This window comes from Orcinus orca, chromosome 2 (assembly GCF_937001465.1).
Source record: "Orcinus orca chromosome 2, mOrcOrc1.1, whole genome shotgun sequence".
Classification (NCBI taxonomy): Eukaryota; Metazoa; Chordata; class Mammalia; order Artiodactyla; family Delphinidae; genus Orcinus; species Orcinus orca.
In genome coordinates this window covers 19,119,306-19,141,739 of record NC_064560.1, presented here as the reverse complement: position 1 = coordinate 19,141,739, position 22,434 = coordinate 19,119,306, and the positions used below count along the sequence as shown (strand labels likewise).

The window sequence follows — 22,434 nt, the reverse complement described above, 5'->3', positions numbered from 1 at the left end:
TGAGGCCCCCAGCCTCACCCAGCAATCTAGCACTTCCACTAGCTCTTCCGACTAATTGGGGGAAAAAAGTACCGTTCTATTTTAGCTCACACACTAAGTTATCCGAAACCAGAACCCTACAATTTCAGCCAACTATATCAATCAGAAACAGGTAGCAAAGAAAGGGTAAGAAACCCTCTTCCTCTAAAGTTAAGAGAAATTAGTACTGTATGAAAGATACGTTAAAACCTACTAAAAAGATTTCTTATACGGCTGGCTCCCACACCCACAAACATCTCATCAAATTCTGATCCAGAAGCATAATAAAAAGGAACATCAGCTTCTCCGGCCACAGCTCGGGCAAGAAGTGTCTTTCCTGTCCCTGGCGGTCCAACTAAAAGAATTCCTAAAAGAAAAAATAAACAAGAATGGTTCAAATTAAAAATCAGAAACAAAGCCTGACATGAACTTATAACAAATAATTATTAATTTATATAGCTTTGCAGTTGAAGGCACATCAATGACCAATATTTTGAAACATAGCCAAAACGTATTTGTCTCTACTAATGATTCAGTTCAGGATCTGCTCCTTAACTAATTCTCCTGTATCATTTAAATACTGTACATATTGGGACAAATGCTGAAATTTGAATATGACTTTGAATTAGATTAATAGTTTTGGAGCTATGTTAAATTTCCTGATTTTAATAACTGTACTGAAATGGTGTAAAGAGAATATCCGTAATCCTTAGGAAATACACAATGAGGTATTTAGGGGCAAAGGAGCATGACATCTATAATTCACTTGCAAATGGTTTAAAAATTACACGTTATGTAAAGAAAGGAATGAGCAAATAGAACAAAATGTTAAAAAAATTTTGAGTCTCATGAGTTAAAAGTATGGAGGGAGTTTTTTTTTTTTTTTTTGCAGTATGCGGGCCTCTCACTGCCATGGCCTCTCCTGCCGCGGAGCACAGGCTCCAGACACGCAGGCTCAGCGGCCATGGCTCACGGGCCCAGCCGGAGCAGCATGTGGGATCCTCCCGGACTGGGGCACGAACCCATGTCCCCTGCATCGGCAGGCGGACCCTCAACCACTGCGCCACCAGGGAAGCCCTGGAGGGAGTTCTTTGTACTATTTATTGTTGTAATTTAAAGTTTCAAATTATAACAAAATTTTAAATTACCAAAAAAAAAGATTACAGAACAGTATGTTCAGAATGAGCACTTATTTGTAAAATAGCAATTAAGAATTAAACTTTGATCAAATTTGATAACAGTTAAATTAGTGACATATTACAGTATTTTGTCAAGTTATGTGAAAGGGAAGATATCTTACCTTTCGGAAGTTTACCTCCAAGAACAGTAAATTTTTGTGGATTTTTTAAGAATTCAACAACTTCTTGTAATTCTTGTTTAGCTTCCTCCACCTAAAGTGATACAATTTACCAAGTAATTATTATATTACCAAGATACCCTCTTTGAATATCATAAATTTAACTGCAGATTAAATTAACTTGGCTTTTTGTTTCAGTGAAAGTATACAAAAAGGCCCCTTTAGAAATACTCAGAGTTTTCTCCCGACCCTCAATGCCAGTTATATGAAGTCTCCTTATATATCCCAACAAAAACCCTTTTTAACTGCTTCCTTTGGTTAAAAAGAACTGTTATATTCAAAATTCTCGTTAAATGTGTCAGTGGCATTTAATATAAAGAGTCACCTAGTAAGTTTCAAATCCAAAACTGTTTTGGACCTGGTTATAAGCGTCAATGGCAAATTATGTGGACTTACTATATATTAATGATAAGGGAGTCTGTGTTTAAGTTATAACATTAATTTGTGATTAGTTATCAGATCATTTTCATTACAAGGAACTACTACTAGATTATAAACGATTTAGTTCCTGACAAATGCCAAAGGACAGTGACAAAAATTAAGCTATAGTATACTAATATTGTTTTATAAATGGCTGTGGTAAAAAAAATTTAAGAGATTTAATCTCCAAAATATAAAATATTGCAGAATTGAGATCCCTAGCAAAAATAAAGCCCAATCTGGCCAACAAAAATGGCAATCAGAAAACGAGTTCAACTTTAAAACTCTGATGTAAGATTAAGATGCCTATCAGAAATGGTGAGCCATTTTCCTAGTCAGCATATAACCAGAAGTCACAAATGCAAATTCCTAGTGGCAAAACGGTATCAATCAATGAGTGCAGAAGGCCAGATGTAAAACAGTAGTGGTGGCAATGTGCTGAACTGGAAAGCAACAGTCCCTTTAAAGACAACCACAACATGGCTCTGCCAGAGAATACAGGCCTAGCACTCCAGGCTTCAGTGTTCAAAAAACAAATGAACAAACAATACGGAACTCTTTTTGTGGGTGAAACTTCAATTTAAAAATGTTGGCTACCAATGTAAATTTAAAATGCCTCTGCATGTGTACTTTCACATATTTATTTATTTTAAATTACACTGCCGTTATAACATATTTGCAGCCAACCTGCAACCTCACATTACACAACTTTAAATAACTCTCAGTGAGAAAGCTCAAGTACATTGGGCAGTGTTAAAAAGAAAGTACCTGGGAAGAGGTGAATGTGAAACACATCTTTGGGCCAAAGTCCCACAAGACTTAGCACCACACACACACACCTCAGATGCCAATCCCAAATCTAGGTTGTCTCTGTGCTTCTACCAATTGGCTATAAATTGGAGGTTCCCACAACCCCTCCTTGTGTTTGATTAATTTGCTAGAGCAGCTCAGAGAACCCAGGAAACCAGTTTAGGTGCTAGACTACTGGTTTATTATGAAAGGATATAACTCAGAACAGCCAGAAGGAAGAGACAGGTAGGGCAAGGGACATAGGAAGAGGCACAGGCCCCTCCACGTCCTCTCTGAAAACGCTACTGTCCTCACACCTCCATGTGTTCGCCAACTGAAAGCTCCCTGAACCCGGATCTGTTGGGATTTTTATGGGAGTTTCCTCACATAGACATGATCAATTATTAACTCCCTTTCCAGCCCCTCTCCCCTCTCTGGAGAACAGAGTGGAGGTGAAAGTTCTAAGACCCTAATCATGGCTGGGTCCTTCTGGTGACTGGCCCCCATCCAGGCACCCACCAGAGCCACCTCATTTGAACAAAAGACACTGCAGGAATTCCCTGGTGGTCCAGTGGTTAGGACTCCAAGTTTTCACTGCCATGGGCCCGGGTTCAATCCCTGGTTGGGAAAATAAGATCCGGCAAGTTGCGTGCAGTGTGGCCAAGGCGGAAAAAAAAAAAGAACAAAGGACACTGCTATCACCCAGGAAATTCTAAGGGACTCAGAAGCCCTGTGTCAGGAACCGGGGTCAAAGACCAAACAGTAAAACAAAAGATGCTCCTGGTGCTCTTAGCACTTTGGAAATGACAAGGGTTTTAGGACGTCTGTGCCAGGAACATGGGGCAGAGACCAACATATATATTTTCTATTATTTCAACCTTTAGAATAATAAAATACAATTAAGATAATGTTTGAGGAGATCAAGGTAAACTTTTTAACTTACTCCTTTAACATGTTCAAAGGTAACATTTTTCATCTGCACAGGATCTACGGCAGAATCAAGCCCTGTTGTTGTCCGGAAGCGGACTAAAGGGACATAAACAAATGTTTACATATTTGATAGATTCATAAAATTCTAACTACCTTATTTTTCAGATGCAAGAAAGCCCAGAAAAATTAAATAGCTAAGTTCACATATATTTAATCAGTGTGAGGAGTAGATATTAGGTCTTCTGGATTTTGAGATGGTATTCAAGGAATAAATGATTCATAATAAAATGACACCTTTGCCTTTCCAATTAAAACTAAGAATTTTCCTCTTCTTATATCGAATAATAAAAATTTAAACCAATGGTTCTCAAACTCCATTGTACATAATTAAGAAACACAAAGGAATAATCATCAGAGCTCATCCCACCCCTCTACCACCCTGCTGATATCACCTATCATCCCTATATTGGTTTTTTTTTGAAAAAAAGGAGACAAGAGAAGGCAGATCTAGATATAAAAAGGCTATTCCTAGATGTTAAAACCTCATTTCAGGTTTGATGTCACTAACAAATTTTAAAATAACTGGGGCTACATGCAAGTTCTGGGAATGATTCCTTATACAGGTCAATCAATGTTCTTAATTGTAAATCAGTTTTTTTCTCTCAAGGTAATCCATCATAAAGAAAGGAGAAAACACGGGGTAAAAACTGAATGATAGTTGAAAAAGCAATTGGAACCGCTTAAACCTGACATTATTACTTCATTTTAGACTTGCAAACTGAGAAAATCTGGGACTCTATTTAAAGTAATTTTCCATATAAGTTACTTTTTACAAAATTCAATTTATTATTGTCTTTGAAACAGATGACTATTACACTTTGTATTGCTATTATAAAATTCTTCTACATGTTTTTAAAATTTTATTATTGGATAGGTATCATTTTCTAAAAATCTGGGGAACTAACCACTACCAGAAGTAGATCTAACATTTCCACTCTAACATAATCCTTGGAACTTTAATTTCAATGCAAAAAACAACTCTAACATAATCCTTGGAACTTTAATTTCAATGCAAAAAACAATCTTAAAGTGACCCAATCTGAGAAGTCTTGACTTAGAAATGAAATACCTAGACCCTGGAACTATAAACATTAATGTTTTCTTATCTCTAAGCCTTAGATAGACCAACTATGAAAAAGAAATGAGTATATAAAAGACAAAGAAAAAAGTCAGATAAATATAAAGGGCCTCTACCAGATAAAAATGGGTTTTTTAAGAGTCCATAAATGCCAACTACCAGCAGAATAAAGACAATCAGGCGAGTTCTTCTTAGAGAATCTGGAGAAAAAAGAAAAAGCCTTAAATCAAATTATATCAATGAGAAATGACATATCAATGAAATGCAAATATTAGGTTACTGACGGTAATCACATTTCACCACATGCAATATTGGAGCCTGGCATGTTTTGCATAATCTCCATGATTGCCTTTCAGCACCTGTTACCAAAAACTTCATGAAGCCACTCATGCTTCTATCGCTGACTTTGGCTTCTCACTTCAGAAAGTGAAAAGTGCCAGCAGATATTCCCACTTCTACACCACAGCTTAAGATACAAATATAACGAAATATAACCAATAAAATGTTGGGAAATTGTTAGAAAAGTTATTATAATCACTTAAAGGCAGGACTATAACTTTCTTTCAGATATTCTTCCCTAAATATGGATGCTGTCAAATCAACTCACCATTGGTTTTTTGTGTCAGTGCTTGAGCTTTCAGAAAACCCTCTGCAAAACCAGTTTTAAATGCATCTTGGTGAGCTTCAGGTATGTTTTTGGTTTTCATGAGTTTGTCCAAACTCTCAATGTCTGATCCTCTGTCCCGCAAAAGAAACCCCTAAATATGCAAACAATACATCAGTATCAGCTGATTATACAGATAATACTCCCCCAAAATATAACAACCACTCACAAAAAAATTCATTAAAATTCTAGAATTAAAAATTTTTATTGTCAATGTGAAGAATTAAGACTCAACAATAAATAATCAATGGCTAGGAAACTAACACTGGACCCTATACTTGCATCAATTAATATAGAGAAACTCTCTACATAAGACCACTAACTACACTGAAAACATTTAACAGGTCACATGTTGACTTAGGGTTCTAATGGCTTAGAATAGGTCACATTCCTTTATTTCTGCTGGAGGAAAAACCTCATTCATTTATTAAATGTTTACTGAGCACCTTGCATATACTTGGTCCTGTATAAGTTCTGAAGATGTAAAGATAAATAACCAATCATCTGAATGTTTTCAGTCTATTGGGCAGAGATACACAAACAACTAAGTTTTTGAAGTCATTTTGATACTATGTTAGAGGTACTAGGTATGGTGGTAAAACAACTGCTACCTAAGAAGTCAGTAAAGGCCTTACAGAGAATGGCACAGCTGAACCACAGAGACACAGAGCATGAATAATTTGACAGAGCCATGAAACAGCAGCCTTTAGTGCTCAAGAGCTATAAACAATCTTGTTTGACAGGACTTTAAAAAACCAGGAGAGGAGGAGGGTAGGAGGAGAGGAGGGGGCACACTGAAAGATAAGAACACAAAAATGGTAGGCAGAATGCCAAATGATGAAATGCCGTATGTATACACGGCAGAAGTCTGACAATAAAGCAGAGGAATACAACCATTACACTGATACATTTCAGACAGTCTGGTGGATGGCAGTCTGGACGCTGGGCTAAAGGTAGCAAAACTAAAGGCAAGGAGACTAAATGAGTGTTTATGAGAGGAATCTAGGCAAGAAATAACTATGGTCTATCTATGCAGTGGAACTGGGGATGAAGACAGATTTAAGAAATAAATACTTAAGAGGCTGAATCAACAGGATTTTAGTGATTAATGGATGTGGGAGGTGAGAGAAGATGGACAGATCATAGCTGTCCAGAAGGTTTCTAGCTTGGGTGGATGCTACTTATCCAAGAATACATAAGCAGGTGTAGATTGACAGGGGAAAAAAAAAAACAGAGGAAGATGTCTAACAGGCTAATGGAAAGATAAGCTTGGCACCCAGGAGAGTTCTAGCTATATTGATTACACAGGATATTAATCCTTTATTCTAAGTGGAAAGATGGAAGAAAATCTATTAGTCAGCAATAGAAATCAGATATTGAACGTTCTTTTTAATGACTTGAAAATTACTGCTTTTTCAAACAACAGCATAAAAGGTCTAATTACCTTCACGAATGATGGTGCTGTATGTTGTGTTTCTGCTAATCTTTCAGAAGTGGACTGTAGACGTCGTGTCCTTGATTTTAAAGTTTTAAAACCCCGAGACTGTATGAAAACTGAATCAAACAGTATCATATTTACTTCTCATTTTAGATTTTTATAAGGAAAATGCGTAAGAATCAAAACTCTGACACTATTCCCGTACATCCTAGTTATTATCTCATTTTTTTAACACAGTTCTTTGTTTATGTTTTTACATTTTAAAATTACCAAGAAAAAGTAAAGTTGATTTATAGATTCAATCCGTTTTAATTACTTTAATTACAAGTGTGCTGAAGTGTTCTAGAAGTAACCAATTGAACAATTCCATGACTATACTTTTATGTATTAAAACATGCTCTTTCTATAAAAATAGTACATAACTTTTGCAATTGTCTTCTTTCCCTTAACAATTTATCATGGACATTTTCCAGAACAGATGAGGCAGTGCATTCAGTTTAATGGCTGTTTACAGTTTTCCCATGTATCAGGGTATGGCAATTTACTCATCTTCTTCCCTACTATGGGCATTAGCTGTTTCCTAGTTTTTATTGCTAAAAATAATGCTGCAGTTTTATTAAAAATCTTGTACCTGTTATCCTTCATCACACACAGACTACATTCCTAAAAGTGACACTGTGAGACTTGAACTGTTTAACACTAAGAAACTGTCCTCCAAAAGGATGTTGTCAAGAATTTATACACCCACGAATGAATATGAGTGTCCTTTCCTCCATATCCTTTGCAGCACTGAATATAAATAAAAATCTTTTTAATTTGTATAAAATCTGATGGGCAGAAAGTAACATTTTGTTTCAATTTGCATTTCAGATTAGAAGTGAGGAAAATTTTTGAAAACATTTTTAATTTTTTTTTTTTTTTTTGCAGTACGCGGGCCTCTCACTGTTGTGGCCTCTCCCATTGCGGAACACAGGCGCCAGACGCGCAGGCTCAGCGGCCATGGCTCACGGGCCCAGCCGCTTCGCGGCATGTGGGATCTTCCCGGACTGGGGCACGAACCCGTGTCCCCTGCATTGGCAGGCGGACTCTCAACCACTGCGCCACCAGGGAAGCCCACATTTTTTATTTTTATTGATTATTTTTATTTCTTTAGTGAACTGAGCACTCATGACCTTTCATATTTTTCCATTTTCATTTGCAGAATATGGATATACTTTAAGATATACTTTTAGTCATGTATATTTGAAACATTTATTTTAATGTCTTTGTCTTTTAATTAAGTGATACAGTAATTTGTAAGGTTAATGAAGCCATGTCTTTTAATCTTTAGTGGTTTGTTCACTGTGCTTTGATTAAAGAGTCTCATCCTCACACTAAGATTTTAAAGGCAGTTTACTGACTTCATCTAATACTTCTACTTGTTTTCAATTCTTTGGAACTTTTTAAGGTGTAAGAAAATAATCTGATTCCCTTTTAATGCCCAAATTTAAAATCAACTCTTTATTTTCCTAACCAATGTTTCGAGTTTTGATTGGAGTTGCATTGAAAATCTGGGTGCAAATTGATAATGTTAGAACACTACGTTCTTCTGAAAAGGACTACAGTACTCTCTCACTTTATTTTACTCAGCTCTTCTTTTATTTCTTTCAGTCAGGTTTCATATGCATACATATATACATCTTTGTGTGTATATATGTATCATGTTGCATATTTCTTGTCAGGATACAAGATTTCATGGATTTTGAACGAACTGTAAATAAAACCTACTGCTAGGATAAAAAAAAAAAAAAGCGATTGATTTTTATGCATTTATCTTCTATGGCACCAGGGCAGCCTTTCAGTTGATTTTATTGAATTTTCTGGTAAACAATTGTATCACCTGATTATAATTTTGCCCCCTTTAACTTATATAAAACTTCCTTTTTCTTTTTAATCAGATATTTCAGGATCTCCAAATTACTGAACAAAAACAGGATACTAGACATCCTGTTTCTCATATTAATGAGAACCTAACAGATACACTTCAGAAATTTTAAAAGTATCTATTCTACAAGTTTTTAGGAAGCATAATAGTTAGCATATATATCACATGCCTTTTTATCATACACAAATAATAATCCTTTTCTTGTCTAATCAATTAACATGATAAATTAACATACTTCCTAATGTTAAATCATTCTTGTATTCCTTAATCATAATTTTTAGGATATTTCTATATGTGCTTTTTTAGACTTTACTTAGGATTTCTATATCTAGATTAAGTGAAATTAATCTATTGTATTCTTTTTGTACTAATATTTTAGTATCAGTCATCTCATGGAATAAACAGGGAAGCCTAGTCTATCTTTTTCTTTATTAAAAAAGTTTTAAATAACAGGAAGACTCCTGACCTTGGAAAACAGAATACAGCCATAAAACCATCTGAGCCTAGTGCCTCTGGGGCAAAGAGATTATATTTGAAAGATATTATCTTTCAAATTCTATAGTTATTGTCTTATCTCTTCCTGGGTCAATTTTGCTAGTAATTTATAACTCAAATAATTATGTCTCAACATATTTTTATTTACAATATAAAATTATATACATTACAATTTAAAAATCTTCATTATCTGTGACAGTTCCCACTTTTCACTTCTAACACTATTTTCTCATCATTTCTTAATCAGACTGTTTGTTCTATTTTCTTTTCAAATTAAATTGATTCTTGATTAAATTAAGTAAAACCATTTCTTGCCATTATATTCATTTAATTTAATGTGTCTTATCCATATTAATTTCTCACGTTCTTTTAAAGAAATTCTAAAAATAAATATTTAATCAATTTATTTCCCATCTTCCTTATTTCCTAAAATTCATACAACGCTTTCAGCTTCAGTTTGTCCTCAACCCAAAGATTTAGATATGCAGATTTTCATTGTGGTTCAGGAATAATTGTCTGTAATTTGTTTTCAATTCCCTTCAGCCACAAGACACTTAGAAAAGTATCTTTAAACATTTCCACATATTTAGGAATTTTTTTTAGGTATCTTTTCTATTATTTGACTTCAGTTTTATCATATGATCAGAGAATCTGACCTTTGAGTTTTAACTTTTTAAAAAGTTATTAAGATATATTTTATATCCTAATACATGCTCAGTTTTTTTCTTCCTTGAATATTTAAAACTGAGTGTATCATCCCTTCTTAAGTATTCTTCTGTCTTCTACATTAACCATTTCTTCAAAGAACTACAAAAGAGATTTCTTTGCCCAACCTGGTGCCTCTCCTTCATGCTATAAATTTTCCTCAAACATGGAGATTCTTGCAAACCATTTGTATTTGTAAAGAAGAACACAATGATCAGTACTGACTGCAGACAGGAGTCCTCAAAACTATCAAAGTGGTAAATATATTTAGACTACAAAACATGGACTTATGGTAAATGAGCAGGTACCTTTAGTGTATGATTCAAGTCCAAAGTAACCTGGGTTACTATCTTGTTTCTCTCTTTGGCATCAACCCTCAAACCAGGAGTCCCCTTTCAACATACACACACGGATACCTTATTAGAGATGTGTTCTTTTGTCTAAAAGTTGCAAGCCAGATCTGTTCTGTGACTGGCCCACTTTTCGCAATCTTTCAACTGTTTCACTAAATCAGCTACCCCAGAGCTCACTATTATTAACTTAGAACTTCGGGATTTTTCCTAAGTTCTACTGGAATTAGCATTACACACCTCTTTCATGTCACTCTACTATAAGTGTCATGAGGGTTGGTAACATATGTCTTTTTCAGTTACATAACTATCACTCTTGCCTAACACCTATCAGTAGTGCCTGATATTAAATAAATATGAATGAATACATATTGGATTTTGATATCAATGGGGTTTCGTCTACTTTACAAGTTCCAGAAAGTCATCAAATTTCTGGTCCATTTACAAAACCCCTCTGCTGCTGCCCTGACTTTTTTCTTATTTTTATCTTTTTTTGTCATTGCAATGGGATTTTGAAAATGAGAGAAGTAAACAAATGTGCTTAATTGTTTTGGAGCAGGTATACGTGAGCTCCCTAGAGTTTCCTTTACTGTGGCACTTGTCACTCACATTCAAAATTTAGTTATATTTCCCAGGTTAAAAATTACACAGATATACCCAAACTAGTTGATTCCAAATATTCTCCAAGTTCTACTGTGAGCTACAAATGAATGTTTCTAATCATTAATATCATTAAAAAAGACAAATCTGAATAGATTAAATAAATCTATTATTTTTTTCAAAATAAGTACAACTGTTGCTTCATACCTGGCCAGTACTGAAGATCTGAACAAATTCTTTTAAGAGTTCTTGAATGTTGTCTGTACAAGCAAGAGGAACGTAAAGTACTAAATATATCTAAGCAACCTGGAGGGAAATTGTAAAAAGTAAATTTTCTAACGGTCAAACAAAAAAGTCATGAAATACAACAAATAATTTTACCGAATATTAGAAAAACCAAAATGAGTTTTGCCTTTCATTTGCCCATGTATGACTCTGCTTTTTGTATTTTTATCTAAAAGCATTGCAAATTTAATCACATTTCTTCATCATATTAGTGTCTATCACTTGTCCTTTGGATTATCTTTTTTTATATGATATACAAATATAGCTGCCAATGAAATTAAATTCAAACCAAGAGGTAAAAATATATATGTCTAGCTTAAGTTACTTTTAGCTAAGAGCACGGAGAAACAAAAAATTGCTATTTCCTAGAGACAATTTCAAAACTCTAATCAAAAAAAAAAAAAAAAACCCTCTAATCAACAATGTAATGAAACACTGGAAACCAGAGGTGTATTAATAAGTGGTATCAAAAAAAAAAAAGTGGTATCAATTAAATTATCAATAGTACTGTAATGGCTTACCTTCATTGGGACACAAAATATATTAACTTACCATATTTATTTTCAAAGAAGGACTGTGCAGATACATGAGATGTATGCCAATGGGAAGAAACGTTTTTGTCCTTACAAATTCCAGGAAGTAGACTGTCTACCAGTTGATCAATTTGTCCAATTTTTAATTCAGATAATCCAAGGTCCCTTAAGTTAAGTATAGGCTGTAAAAGATTAATTCAACCAAGTAAGCATTATTATTTTTTAATTTTTATTTTTTTACTGACATATAGTTGATTTACAACGTTTCAGGTATACAGCAGTGATTCAGTTATATATACATATACTTATATACGTATAAATATATGTATTCTTTTTCAGATTATTTTCCATTACAAGTTATTACAAGATATTGAATACAGTTCCCTGTGCTATACAGTAGGTCCTTGTTGTTTATATCAAGTAAGCATTATTATCAAGCTATTTAACTTGAAGAGTACTTATCAATTGAAACAATGTGAATTTTTTTTTTTTTTTTTTTTTTTTTTTGTGGTGCGCGGGCCTCTCACTGTTGCGGCCTCCCCCGTTGCAGAGCACAGCCTCTGGACGCGCAGGCTCAGAGGCCATGGCTCACGGGCCCAGCCGCTCTGCGGCATGTGGGATCTTCCCGGACCGGGGCACGAACCCGTGTCCCCTGCATCGGCAGGCGGACTCTCAACCACTGCGCCACCAGGGAAGCCATTAAAAGGTGCTTTTTAAGGTAATAAAAACTGTAGAATATAAACCACATTATTATAATGGAATCAGAAGGACTACAATATTCAAGAGCTACAAAGATATTTTATCTTTTAAAATGGGGAAACCAAAAAGTCTATTTATAATACAAAGGGAAATGCAGATTTTTAACTAAGACAGAAATTTATGCCCCTTACATAATGAGTATCAAGTCCTAGGAACATAAAGAGAAATAAGGTACATATGAATATGATAATTATCATACAATAAGGTAACTGCTATTACGGAGATATTTTTTTAAAAAGTCATAAGCGAACACAACAACTAATTTCCTAAGTGATAAGGCTTCACTGAAATAACACTTAATTCACAAATGATGGGGGCAGAAACCTTGGGGAAGAGGGCAAACAAAAAGTCATCAAAGGGCTTGGAATGTCTGAGATGCAGTAAAAAGTTTAGTGACCAAAGAAAGCACTAGAAAGATGGGCTATGGCCATATTGTGAAGAGCCTTGTTTGAATTTAATTCTATAGCTAATATCATTAGTTTTGTTTTATAGGAAGAAAATAGAAGACAAAGATGATAAGCTGGAGAACAGAAGGCTGATGTAACAAGAGAAAAATGGTATGAACCTGAACTGAGCCCTGACTAAGAAGGATGCAAATACCAAGTCACAGACAACAGACATTTGAAGAAACCAGTAACGTATAGGGATTGTGAGGGAGAAGGATGGATGTGCTGGTTATTGATTTGTTGTCTCTTAGCTCCTCTTCATCCTTTTTTTGGCTCCATGTTCATGGATCTGGGCTCTTTAAATATTTTTCCTTTGTTGGCTAGAACATTAAGCTGTCAGTAGAGGGCACTGGAGAGACATTGTAGGAAGAGTTTCTGCTCCTGGTTCAGGCTATTGTGTTCACTCAGCGGGCTCCTGTGTGCAACATAACACCCATGGGTTTCTCCAGGAGTGGTTCTTGCCACTGGTGCAGCTTCTCCAAAGCCTGGCTCCTACAGTGCACAGTTGCCAGCAGTACCCAGCAGCTTTTCCAGTAACACACATCCCCATGAACAGCTTCTCCTGGTACCCGAGGGGGCAGATTTCCATCAGGTTCAGCTGGCACGGCACCAGTGACTCCTGTGCCATTCAGTGAGCCAAGGCCATTCCCTCTCCAACAACCTCAGAACCTCAGCCCGGGGTGGAGAACTCTTCCTGGGAAGCTCTCATTCCTGGGAGGATTAGCTGCTTCTTGAATCCGCAAGTCCTATATATTTGAATTTTCTTTACTTATTACTAGCCAATCCCTAGTTATTCTAATCCCCTGTTAGACCAGGGTTTTTAAAATATTAAACTAAAAAGTTATATATTTTTTATATTAAACATTCACTGTTCAAATGACTATGTGGTCTCTCTCTCTTGGTTGGACCCAGACTGATGAAGAGGGGCTAAAACCACTCTAAGATCAAATACACTGGAATCAGGCTTCCCTGGTGGCGCAGTGGTTGAGAGTCCGCCTGCCGATGCAGGGGACACGGGTTCATGTCCCGGTCCAGGAAGATCTCACATGCCGCGGAGCGGCTGGGCCCGTGAGCCATGGCCGCTGAGCATGCGCATCCGGAGCCTGTGCTCCGCAACAGGAGAGGCCACAACAGTGAGAGGCCTGTGTACCGCAAAAAACAAAAACAAAAAAAACACTGGAATCTGGGGAAGCAGCTCAGTTTTAGACATCTTAATTTCGAGGTCCTTGGAGCCTATCCAGAGGGGTATTTTAATAAGCCACCAGATAATTACTTTAAAATTTTAGAGATACTTTAGAGTTGGAGATAGATTTGGGAGTTATCATCATATAAATATATATAGACATTAAGATATATAATCTGGGAGACTATGCAAAATGAAAATTAGATTACAGATAAATGTACACACACTGTGTAAAAGGCTGGCAATAAAAACGGCCAGCAAAACAGAAAGAGAAAAAAAAAAAACCCATCAATGTAGTATCACTCAATTTATGAAAGTATTTTGAAAGCAGTGGATGTTCAGCAAGGTCAAATGCTAAGGAAAAGATGAAAAAGATGTGGATTTTTAAAAGGCCTGTACTTACTGCTAAGGAAGTCAACAAAATATACCAAAACAAGTCTATAAAATGGTAAAAGTAGTAGCCAAACTACAATGGGATGTAGTATGAATAAAAGTTTAGCAAGAACAGATGTTAAGTTCAGAGTACTACTTTTTCAAGAAGTCTGAAAGCAACAGGAAAAGAAGTAGCTTGAAGGAAGTTGAAAGTTTTTTGCTTGCACTGTGAAGTGGGTGTTTGGATGAGCAAGACTTGATGAAAGCAATGTAACCTCAGAGCAAAGGAAGTGCGAGTAGAGATGAGGGAGGAAGCTTAAGAAGAATGAAAATGTTTGTGAAGCAATAACAAACAGTCATCAATGATAAACCATAGGAATAATGAAGGTAAATCAGAGGATAAGACACCAATTCTGTATCTGAGACTATTAGTCTTAAGCTCAACATTGGCTTCTAGAGTTTAGCTACTTTTCAAGCCCCCAAAATGTACTTCACTACTGACCTAGCCATTTCACTTAATGAAATAGTCAAACATTTAGCACCACGGAGAGTACAAATGGTGTTGTTCAGAGCAGCAAAAAATTGGAAACAATATCCAACAAGAGAACATCATAAAATGAACACTCTGAAAGTCATTAAAAATACAGAAAATATATGGAATAAAAAGTTCCTAAGACTATTAAATGATCAAGCAAAATCTAAATCAGCATATACAGTATGATCCAACTATTATAAAATATAAAAGTACAAGTGAGAAAAAGAGAAGCAGGATCATAGGTTAATTTAATTTCTTCTACCTACATAATATTTTCCAAAATTTCTAAAATGAACATAATATTGCTGCATGTAGCAATTTTGATACATGCAGTCTTATCATTAGGAAAGCTCTCGGGCTGTAAATTGGAAGAAGGGTGTCACAACAGAAGACAAGAATGGATTGCCTATAGACAGAGGCAATAGGAATTTGGCAGATAATATAAAAGGAAAACATAGGGGCTTCCCTGGTGGCACAGAGGTTAACAATCCGCCTGCCAGTGCAGGGGACACGGGTTCATACCCTGGTCCGGGAAGATCCCACATGCTGTGGAGCAGCTAAGCCCGTGCGCCACAACTACTGAGCCTGTACCCCAGAGCCCGCGAGCCACAACTACTGAGCCCACGAGCCACAACTACTGAAGACTGCACGCCTAGAGCCCGTGCTCCGTAACAAGAGAAGCCACCGCAATGAGAAGCCTGCGCACCGCAAAGAAGAGTAGCCCCCACTCGCCACAACTAGAGAAAGCCCACGCACAACAATGAAGATCCAACACAGCCAAAAATAAATAATCAATTAAAAAAGAAAAAAAAAAGGAAAGCATAAAGACAAACTTTTCATCTAAGTAAAATTGTATCCCAAGACTCACCTCACAACCACCCCCCATCCCACCCCCACCAAAAGCAGACTTTTTTTTTTGGCTGTGCCACGTGGCATGTGGGATTGTAGTTCCCCGAACGGGGATCAAACCCGGGCCCCCTGCATTGGAAGCGTGGAGTCTTAACCACTGGGCCACCAGGGAAGTCCTGCAAACTTTTTTTTCAACTCCTCCTCTACTGTCCTTTGCCATAGCCCCTGATATCAGGACTAAGAACATAAACTATTTATGGTTAAAGAGACTTCTGAGAAGCTTAACTATAGATTATAATGTTTACTATGAAAAATGTATTCTGAGCTACAAGAAACTATCTTATTAATGAATCTTGTAAACACAAGGTTCCTACGTTGGGAATTTGCTATATCCTAGGCCACAATGATTTTATAATTCTCTGAATACTCAAAGGACGGTTTCATAGCTTATACATTTCACTTTCAGGTATCTATATTCTAATTGTTCAATTACACTGAAAGCTCCTATAAGGTGGTAGATGATCACTTCTTGCTATTCTATCTTTCCTGAAAATTATGGGAATTATGGAGTTAACTGTAGGTTCCCTGCTACCACTGAAGCAACACAAAAGAATATCTAAATATTACACAAGCAGTAACGTAGGAAGTGAATACCAATACACTGCCACATGGAATTTTTTATAAATTAAATGTTAAAAATAAAACAAAGTAATATTTCTATATGTACAACAAAGCCAGAGTTGGACATCTTTAATCGTAAAAGGGAGATGAAGCTGAAGACAGAAATCACCCTGTTACAAATGCCTAAACATAGAAAGTTATTTCAGGCATGTTTACAATGTACTAAACCAAAAAAACTTTCTCACACACCCAGGGTAAAAACTATTACCTCACTGCTGGGAGCCTCATGCTCAGACACTACATCCCGATGCTGGTTTTGAGAAACTGATGCACTGACAGAAACAGATGTGTTTTTCGGTGAATGGAAGGCATTGATGAGATGACTCAGAGGAACTGTAACCTATAAAAAGATAGAAGCTGAAAATAAGTAGTGCTTTTTAAAATAAAAACAGAAAAAAAACCTTTTATTGTCAGGATTGGGTATTGTAAAAAGTTAAATATACACCGTATATCAAAACTATACATTAAAAATTATAAATACTCAGATTATTGCTGGTAGGAAGAAAACTGACCTTCAGGATAGTATAGGGGTTATATACAGCAAAAGTATTAAAAATACATATATTTCACCATTCGAGCAATCTAACTTCTAGGGATTTATTCCAAGGAAATAATCTAGTAAGTAATGATCTATGCTTGCATATGCACAGAAGACAGTTTTCATCAAAATATTTAAAAATTTGTGGAAAGCTAGAAATGTCCAATAGGGGAGTGGCTACACAAATGATACCACCACAAAAATGAAATATTTCGTAGACATGAAACAAGTAAGCATATACCCAGAATTTTATACTTTTCAACTTCCCCACTGCACCACCCTATTCTAAGTCACCATCATCCATATGTGTATTTTTACAACTGCATCCTAACTTCTCTCCCTGAATCTGCTCTATTAAAGCCAGTCAGATCTCATCACTCCTCTGCTCAAAACCCTCCAATGCCTATTCTCACAACAAAAGTCAACGTCCTAACAACGATGACACAGAAAGCCCTCCCTGGCTCTTCATCACCTCTCCAAATTGATCCACCACTAAGTTCCCCTTCCTTCTCTGTGCTCCCACCACCGCATCCCCCTTTCTGTTCCTGGAAAACACCTGGCAGGCCCTCACCTCAAGGACTTTGCACTGTTGTTTATTCCCCTGTTCAGTTAGTCACATAGTTTGCTCTCCCTTCAGTTCCTAACTCACAAGTCATCTTTTCATTCATCTCCCTGGACAACCTATGTAAGATTTCAGCAACCCTCCCCTAAAAAATATTCCTTATTGCCTTCCTCTGCTCTATTTTTTCTTCTTGACATTTTCATTATCTAACACACTTCATATACTTACTTATTTACCTATATATTGTTTACTAGAAACCCCAGTTTAAGTCACCTCATTAGCGTAAATCCAGGTGTGATCCAAAGAGGGGCTTTAAGAGTAAAGACACGCCCATCACAGGAAATTTCAAGGGTTTTAGGAGCTCTGTGCCAAGAATTGGGAACAAAGACCAAATAGTTTTTATTTACTATACCACATTCTCCCACTGGAGCATAAGTTTCATGTGGCAAGGGTTTTTTTCCTCTATTTTATTATTTTTCTCTGTTTTATTTATAAATTATTTAATATAAACTGTTTTTACGTTATACTTAATATAACTTAACACTTTATATTTTATTTTGCTCTACCTTACTTCCTCTATTTCATTCAATACTGTATCCCAGTGCAATAATGCACACAGTAGATGCTAAATAAATACCTGTTGAGTAAATGATTAAATTAAATGGGCTCTTATTATATGCCACATTTTGAACTATGTACTTTACTTATATTATCTCATTTAATCCTCCTAACAACTATAAACATTAGTTACTATTACATTTCTATCACACTTTCTCAGCAAGAAAGTACTATAGGAAGAAGGATTCTAACACAGATAATCTGACTCCAGATTTCACTTAAAGACTTTTCATCCATTGGTTACTGATACAGAAATAAAATCATAACATTGTTTTTTAAATGAAAAAAGCGAGCCATAAACCTTTATGTAACATTTTTTTTAAAAGTATGCATACACATATTTGTGTAGAGTTGAAAGGATGAAAGAACTTATTCTAAAATGTGATCTATTGGGGTGATGAAATTATAGGTGATCTTCCTTCTTTATATTTTTCTTTTCAGGATTTTTGGCAATTAGCGTGTATTATTTTTAGAGTCAGAAAGAAACGATAAGCTCTTTTAAAACTATTACAAGAATCAGGGAATTCCCTGGCGGTACAGCAGTTAGGACTCCACGCTTTCACTGCTGAGGGCCTGGGTTCAATGTCACAAGCTGCACAGCGTGACCAAAAAACAAGAACAACAAACAAACAAAAAACTATAGGAATCAAATTATTTTAAGATACATATTTTCTGTCTATACATTTTTTGTCTTTGTTTTTTTGGCCTCCCCATGCGGCTTCTGGGAATTTAGTTCCCCGAGCAGGGATTGAACCTGAGCCCTCAGCGAGTGTGTGAAGTCCGAACCACTGGACCGCCAGGGAATTCCCTGTCTATAACCTTGAAAAGTTTTATTTTAATTAGTTGTACCTCTTCTCATTCAATAAAGAATTTAAACTGCTAAAAGATGGTTTGATCTCTCCTCAATGAAAAGGTTGAACTTCTGTGTCATATTAACGGTCCTACGTGAGTCCAGTTAGGACTGCCTATAGTACAGAAAATTCCTTCACTACCTCTACCGACATTGCATACCACTAACTCCATTCAGCTAATGATAAATTCTAAAATCGGGTCTTCTTGACATCAATTTCTTGCAGTTCAGTTTCAAAAGGTTTAATATTGTATTCAGCAAGCCAAGTCAAATTCTTTTTCAAACGATTGGTAGGACTCCTCCAGACACCGGTCATCTTGGTAAATAACACCTACTTGCATCCAGCTGATCAAACCCAGAAACACCTCTTTCCATCATCCCTCATGAAATTCTATTCTTTTTTTCTTTCTTTCTTTTTTGGCCGCACCGAGCGGCTTCTGGGATCTTAGTTTCCCGACCAGGGAGTCCTAACCACTGGACCACCAGGGAATTCCCTCTGTTCTTTTTTCAAAATAAATCTCATCCCCTTCTTTCCATAACCACTGTCACCACTTAGCGGTGCATTATCCCTCTCTGGATTAGTGCAATAACATTCTAAACTGAAAACATTTCCACTCTGTCCTTCAACATTCTCCACACATCAAGAAGCCAGAGTAATCTATTACTCTGTAATAGATTGTAATGTAAATCTGATAATTTTATTCCTTAACATGCTTAAAAGCATTCAATGGTTTCCAACAAACTTAAAATGAAGCCCAAAGTCCCTTCTTGTAACACCCTGTATGATCTGCATCATGTCTTCTCCCCAACCTCCTTTCCGTCACTGGCCCTTTAATCACCACGCTCTAGCCACACTGGCCTTATTCCTGTTCCTCCAATCAACTAGGCTTGTCTCAGAACCTCCAGATGTTCTGTCTACCTGTTCATATCTATTCACTCTTCACCTGGCTAACTCCTACTCATTTTTTACTTCATATCATCAAGATTCCACATTTGCTTTGTTCACCTAGCACATTACTGATGCCCAATAAATAACTAACCACTTTATTTTTTATTACCCCACCAGTATTAGCAAAATTCAAAACAAAACAAAAGGGAGTGGAGGTTACACAGAGGAACATAATTATATGCTTTAACCAAGAAACTAAAGAACGTCAAAAATTATTTTTAAAACGGAATGTTTTCAAAAACTGTTTATTTGCAAAACTGTGAAGAACTCTCAAAAAAAATCTAAATGTCACCATCAAAAAAGATTTTTAAATGAACTAAGAACAAAACATTATCACCGGTGATTACTCCTGAAAGAAGAATTAAAAATAAAAACGCTTGGAATCTTTTTTCTCTGCCCTTTTGCTTCAAAAATGAAAAGATGGGGAGGAGGCTGAATCAAAATTTTAAGTGCAAGCAGTCAATAACTTAAATATATCAATATATATTTATTACTTACTTTTGGTCAAAAAAAGAGGGAAAGTATTCATAGAAGATTATTCAAATTTTTATAGCATGTTTGGGTTAAATTCCATTTAAAAGAAAGAGTAGAGAATCGGGGCTGTGAAGACGAAAGTCTTTGAAGAGGCGGAAGGATGGAAAAGAAACATCACTTGCTCCCTTTACATCTACGGCAGACGTTTCCCCTGCCCCCTCCCCACCCCCACCCCAGAAGGTCTAACACTGAACAATGCTTGATGGATTCTGTAGCAAAAATTCCACGCAATCAAATCAATAAGGCATGGTCTCCATCACGCTCCTATTTTGCTTCTGCTTCATCGTCAGCCCTTTACTCTCAGCGTCGCCACGATCCCTTCTCAACCCCAGGACTCCAACTGGATTAAACGCTTCCCTCCTACGATCCCGTAAGAGAAACCACTTCCAAGAAACGCAAACGGCAAACGCGGGCAGGGCGGGCGGAGAAAAATGGACTGGATGCCGTACCCACCTGGGGCTGAACGGTGTTCGACAGGGAAAACATCTTCTCCAGGCCGTCAGCGACCTCACCCGCCTGCCGAAACTGTCCCTCTTGCCCACGGCCCGGCGGGGAGGCGCTGAGCCCTTTTTTTCCCCTTCTTTTCTCTCTCCTCTCGCCCTCACTCTTCCTAGAAACGGAAAATGGCCTCCCCTCCCTACAGCTGCTGCAAAGACAGACAATCTGCCCCGGAAGGCAAGGCGCTAACGCAACAGTACTTCCGGGGCAGGTGAGGCCACCACTCAGGGGCGTGCGTCAACGCTCCGCCTTTTCGGGGACAGCTGACGCCCCCCAAGGTAGTTGACGTTCACGTTGAGTAATGCAGGCGCCGGAGCCCCAAAGCTCATTGGCTGTAGTTTTCTTTTTAAAGGGGAAAGACACGGACCCTGTTAAAATCTTTCTCCAGCTTTGTTATCAATACTTACAATATATTCTCCTGTTCTGACTGGGCCTTGAGCTATGATAACCTCTTTTGCTACAATTAAGTGCTCTTTATCTTCCCCACAATAAAAAGCTCTTCCTATTTCAGATAGGCAAATTACATCCTGTTAAAATGTCAAATTACACGACCAGTCATGCGCATCCTGCTCATCCAGTTTCTCCACATTCTGTGATTTCACTGGCCATTGTTTCACGGACCAGACCGAACTGGTTTACGTTTCTCCCGCGGGTGGGAGGCCGTAAAGGAGTTTAAAAAACAAAACAAAAAAAAGTTGGATGAGGGCCGGGTCCCACCAGCCTCGTTTGGAGGTCGGGAGAAAACTCTTCAAATCCCTCGATTCAGAGTCAAGCCCCCGTAATCCCTTTCCCCGTCTGCCAAGAACTATTTGTGCCACCCCCTGTCACTACAAACGAGGTTCGTGAGCCGCTGTCACCCTGGAAGAGTCTGTGGTTGGTTCAAGAATTTCCCAGCTGCCCCGCCTTCACGTTCATTGCCTTCTGCGTCGACACAGAGCAGGTGACAGGGGCGGGGCCCCACTGGATTGGGCGTGGCGTGCGCAGCGACGGGGTGACATCACGGCCGAAGAGCGGCGTGGGCGGAGCCTCGCTTTGAAACCAGTTGGCGGGAGTTGCGACTCCGGAAGGGCTCTTGGTCGCTGACAGAGACTTGCATCCGGGCTGGCCTGCTATGGAGACCACCGTCGGCGGCGAGATGGAGGGTGGAGGAGGCACGCCGACAGGGGAGTTCGTGAATAGGATCCCGGTGCCACGACCTCCCTCCATTGAAGAGTTCACCATAGTGAAGCCCATTAGCCGCGGCGCCTTCGGGAAGGTGTATCTGGGGCAGAAAGGCAACAGGTTGTACGCGGTGAAGGTAAGAGTCAAGGAATAAAGAAAGCGAAAGAGGCCGGCCCTTGCGTCCTCCTTCCCGCCCCCTGAACTGGGCAGGCCCCAGGGCCGCTGGAACGACCAGACGGGTGCCTGGCTCGCT

At 37.6% G+C, this 22,434-nt stretch overlaps 2 protein-coding genes and 1 long non-coding RNA gene across 5 annotated transcripts in view; 1 reads left to right on the top strand and 2 right to left on the bottom strand.

The window, feature by feature from the left end:
* The window catches only part of YME1L1 (YME1 like 1 ATPase), a 30,479-nt gene extending 9,329 nt beyond the window's left edge, over window positions 1–21,150 (bottom strand). The window contains exons 1-10 of the mRNA XM_004275868.4: window positions 20,976–21,150; window positions 16,680–16,811; window positions 11,666–11,828; window positions 11,036–11,134; window positions 6,761–6,870; window positions 5,260–5,410; window positions 4,769–4,852; window positions 3,528–3,610; window positions 1,319–1,409; window positions 233–385 (exon numbers count right to left, since the gene is read on the bottom strand). Of these exons, the coding sequence (XP_004275916.1) occupies window positions 233–385; window positions 1,319–1,409; window positions 3,528–3,610; window positions 4,769–4,852; window positions 5,260–5,410; window positions 6,761–6,870; window positions 11,036–11,134; window positions 11,666–11,828; window positions 16,680–16,811; window positions 20,976–21,008 (1,099 nt within the window). The 5' untranslated portion in view covers window positions 21,009–21,150. The remainder of the gene's footprint in view (window positions 1–232; window positions 386–1,318; window positions 1,410–3,527; window positions 3,611–4,768; window positions 4,853–5,259; window positions 5,411–6,760; window positions 6,871–11,035; window positions 11,135–11,665; window positions 11,829–16,679; window positions 16,812–20,975) is intronic.
* The window catches only part of LOC125963545 (uncharacterized), a 213,476-nt gene that overhangs the window by 22,888 nt on the left and 168,154 nt on the right, over window positions 1–22,434 (bottom strand). The gene's annotated exons all lie outside the window — the stretch shown is intronic.
* Window positions 22,044–22,434, top strand: part of MASTL (microtubule associated serine/threonine kinase like) — a 33,987-nt gene continuing 33,596 nt past the window's right edge. The window contains exon 1 of one of the 3 annotated variants that reach the window (XM_012535215.3): window positions 22,044–22,317. In XM_012535215.3, coding sequence (XP_012390669.1) covers window positions 22,132–22,317 — 186 coding nt within the window. In that variant the 5' untranslated portion in view covers window positions 22,044–22,131. The remainder of the gene's footprint in view (window positions 22,318–22,434) is intronic. The other 2 variants (XM_033439250.2, XM_004275870.4) reach the window with 2 other exon arrangements.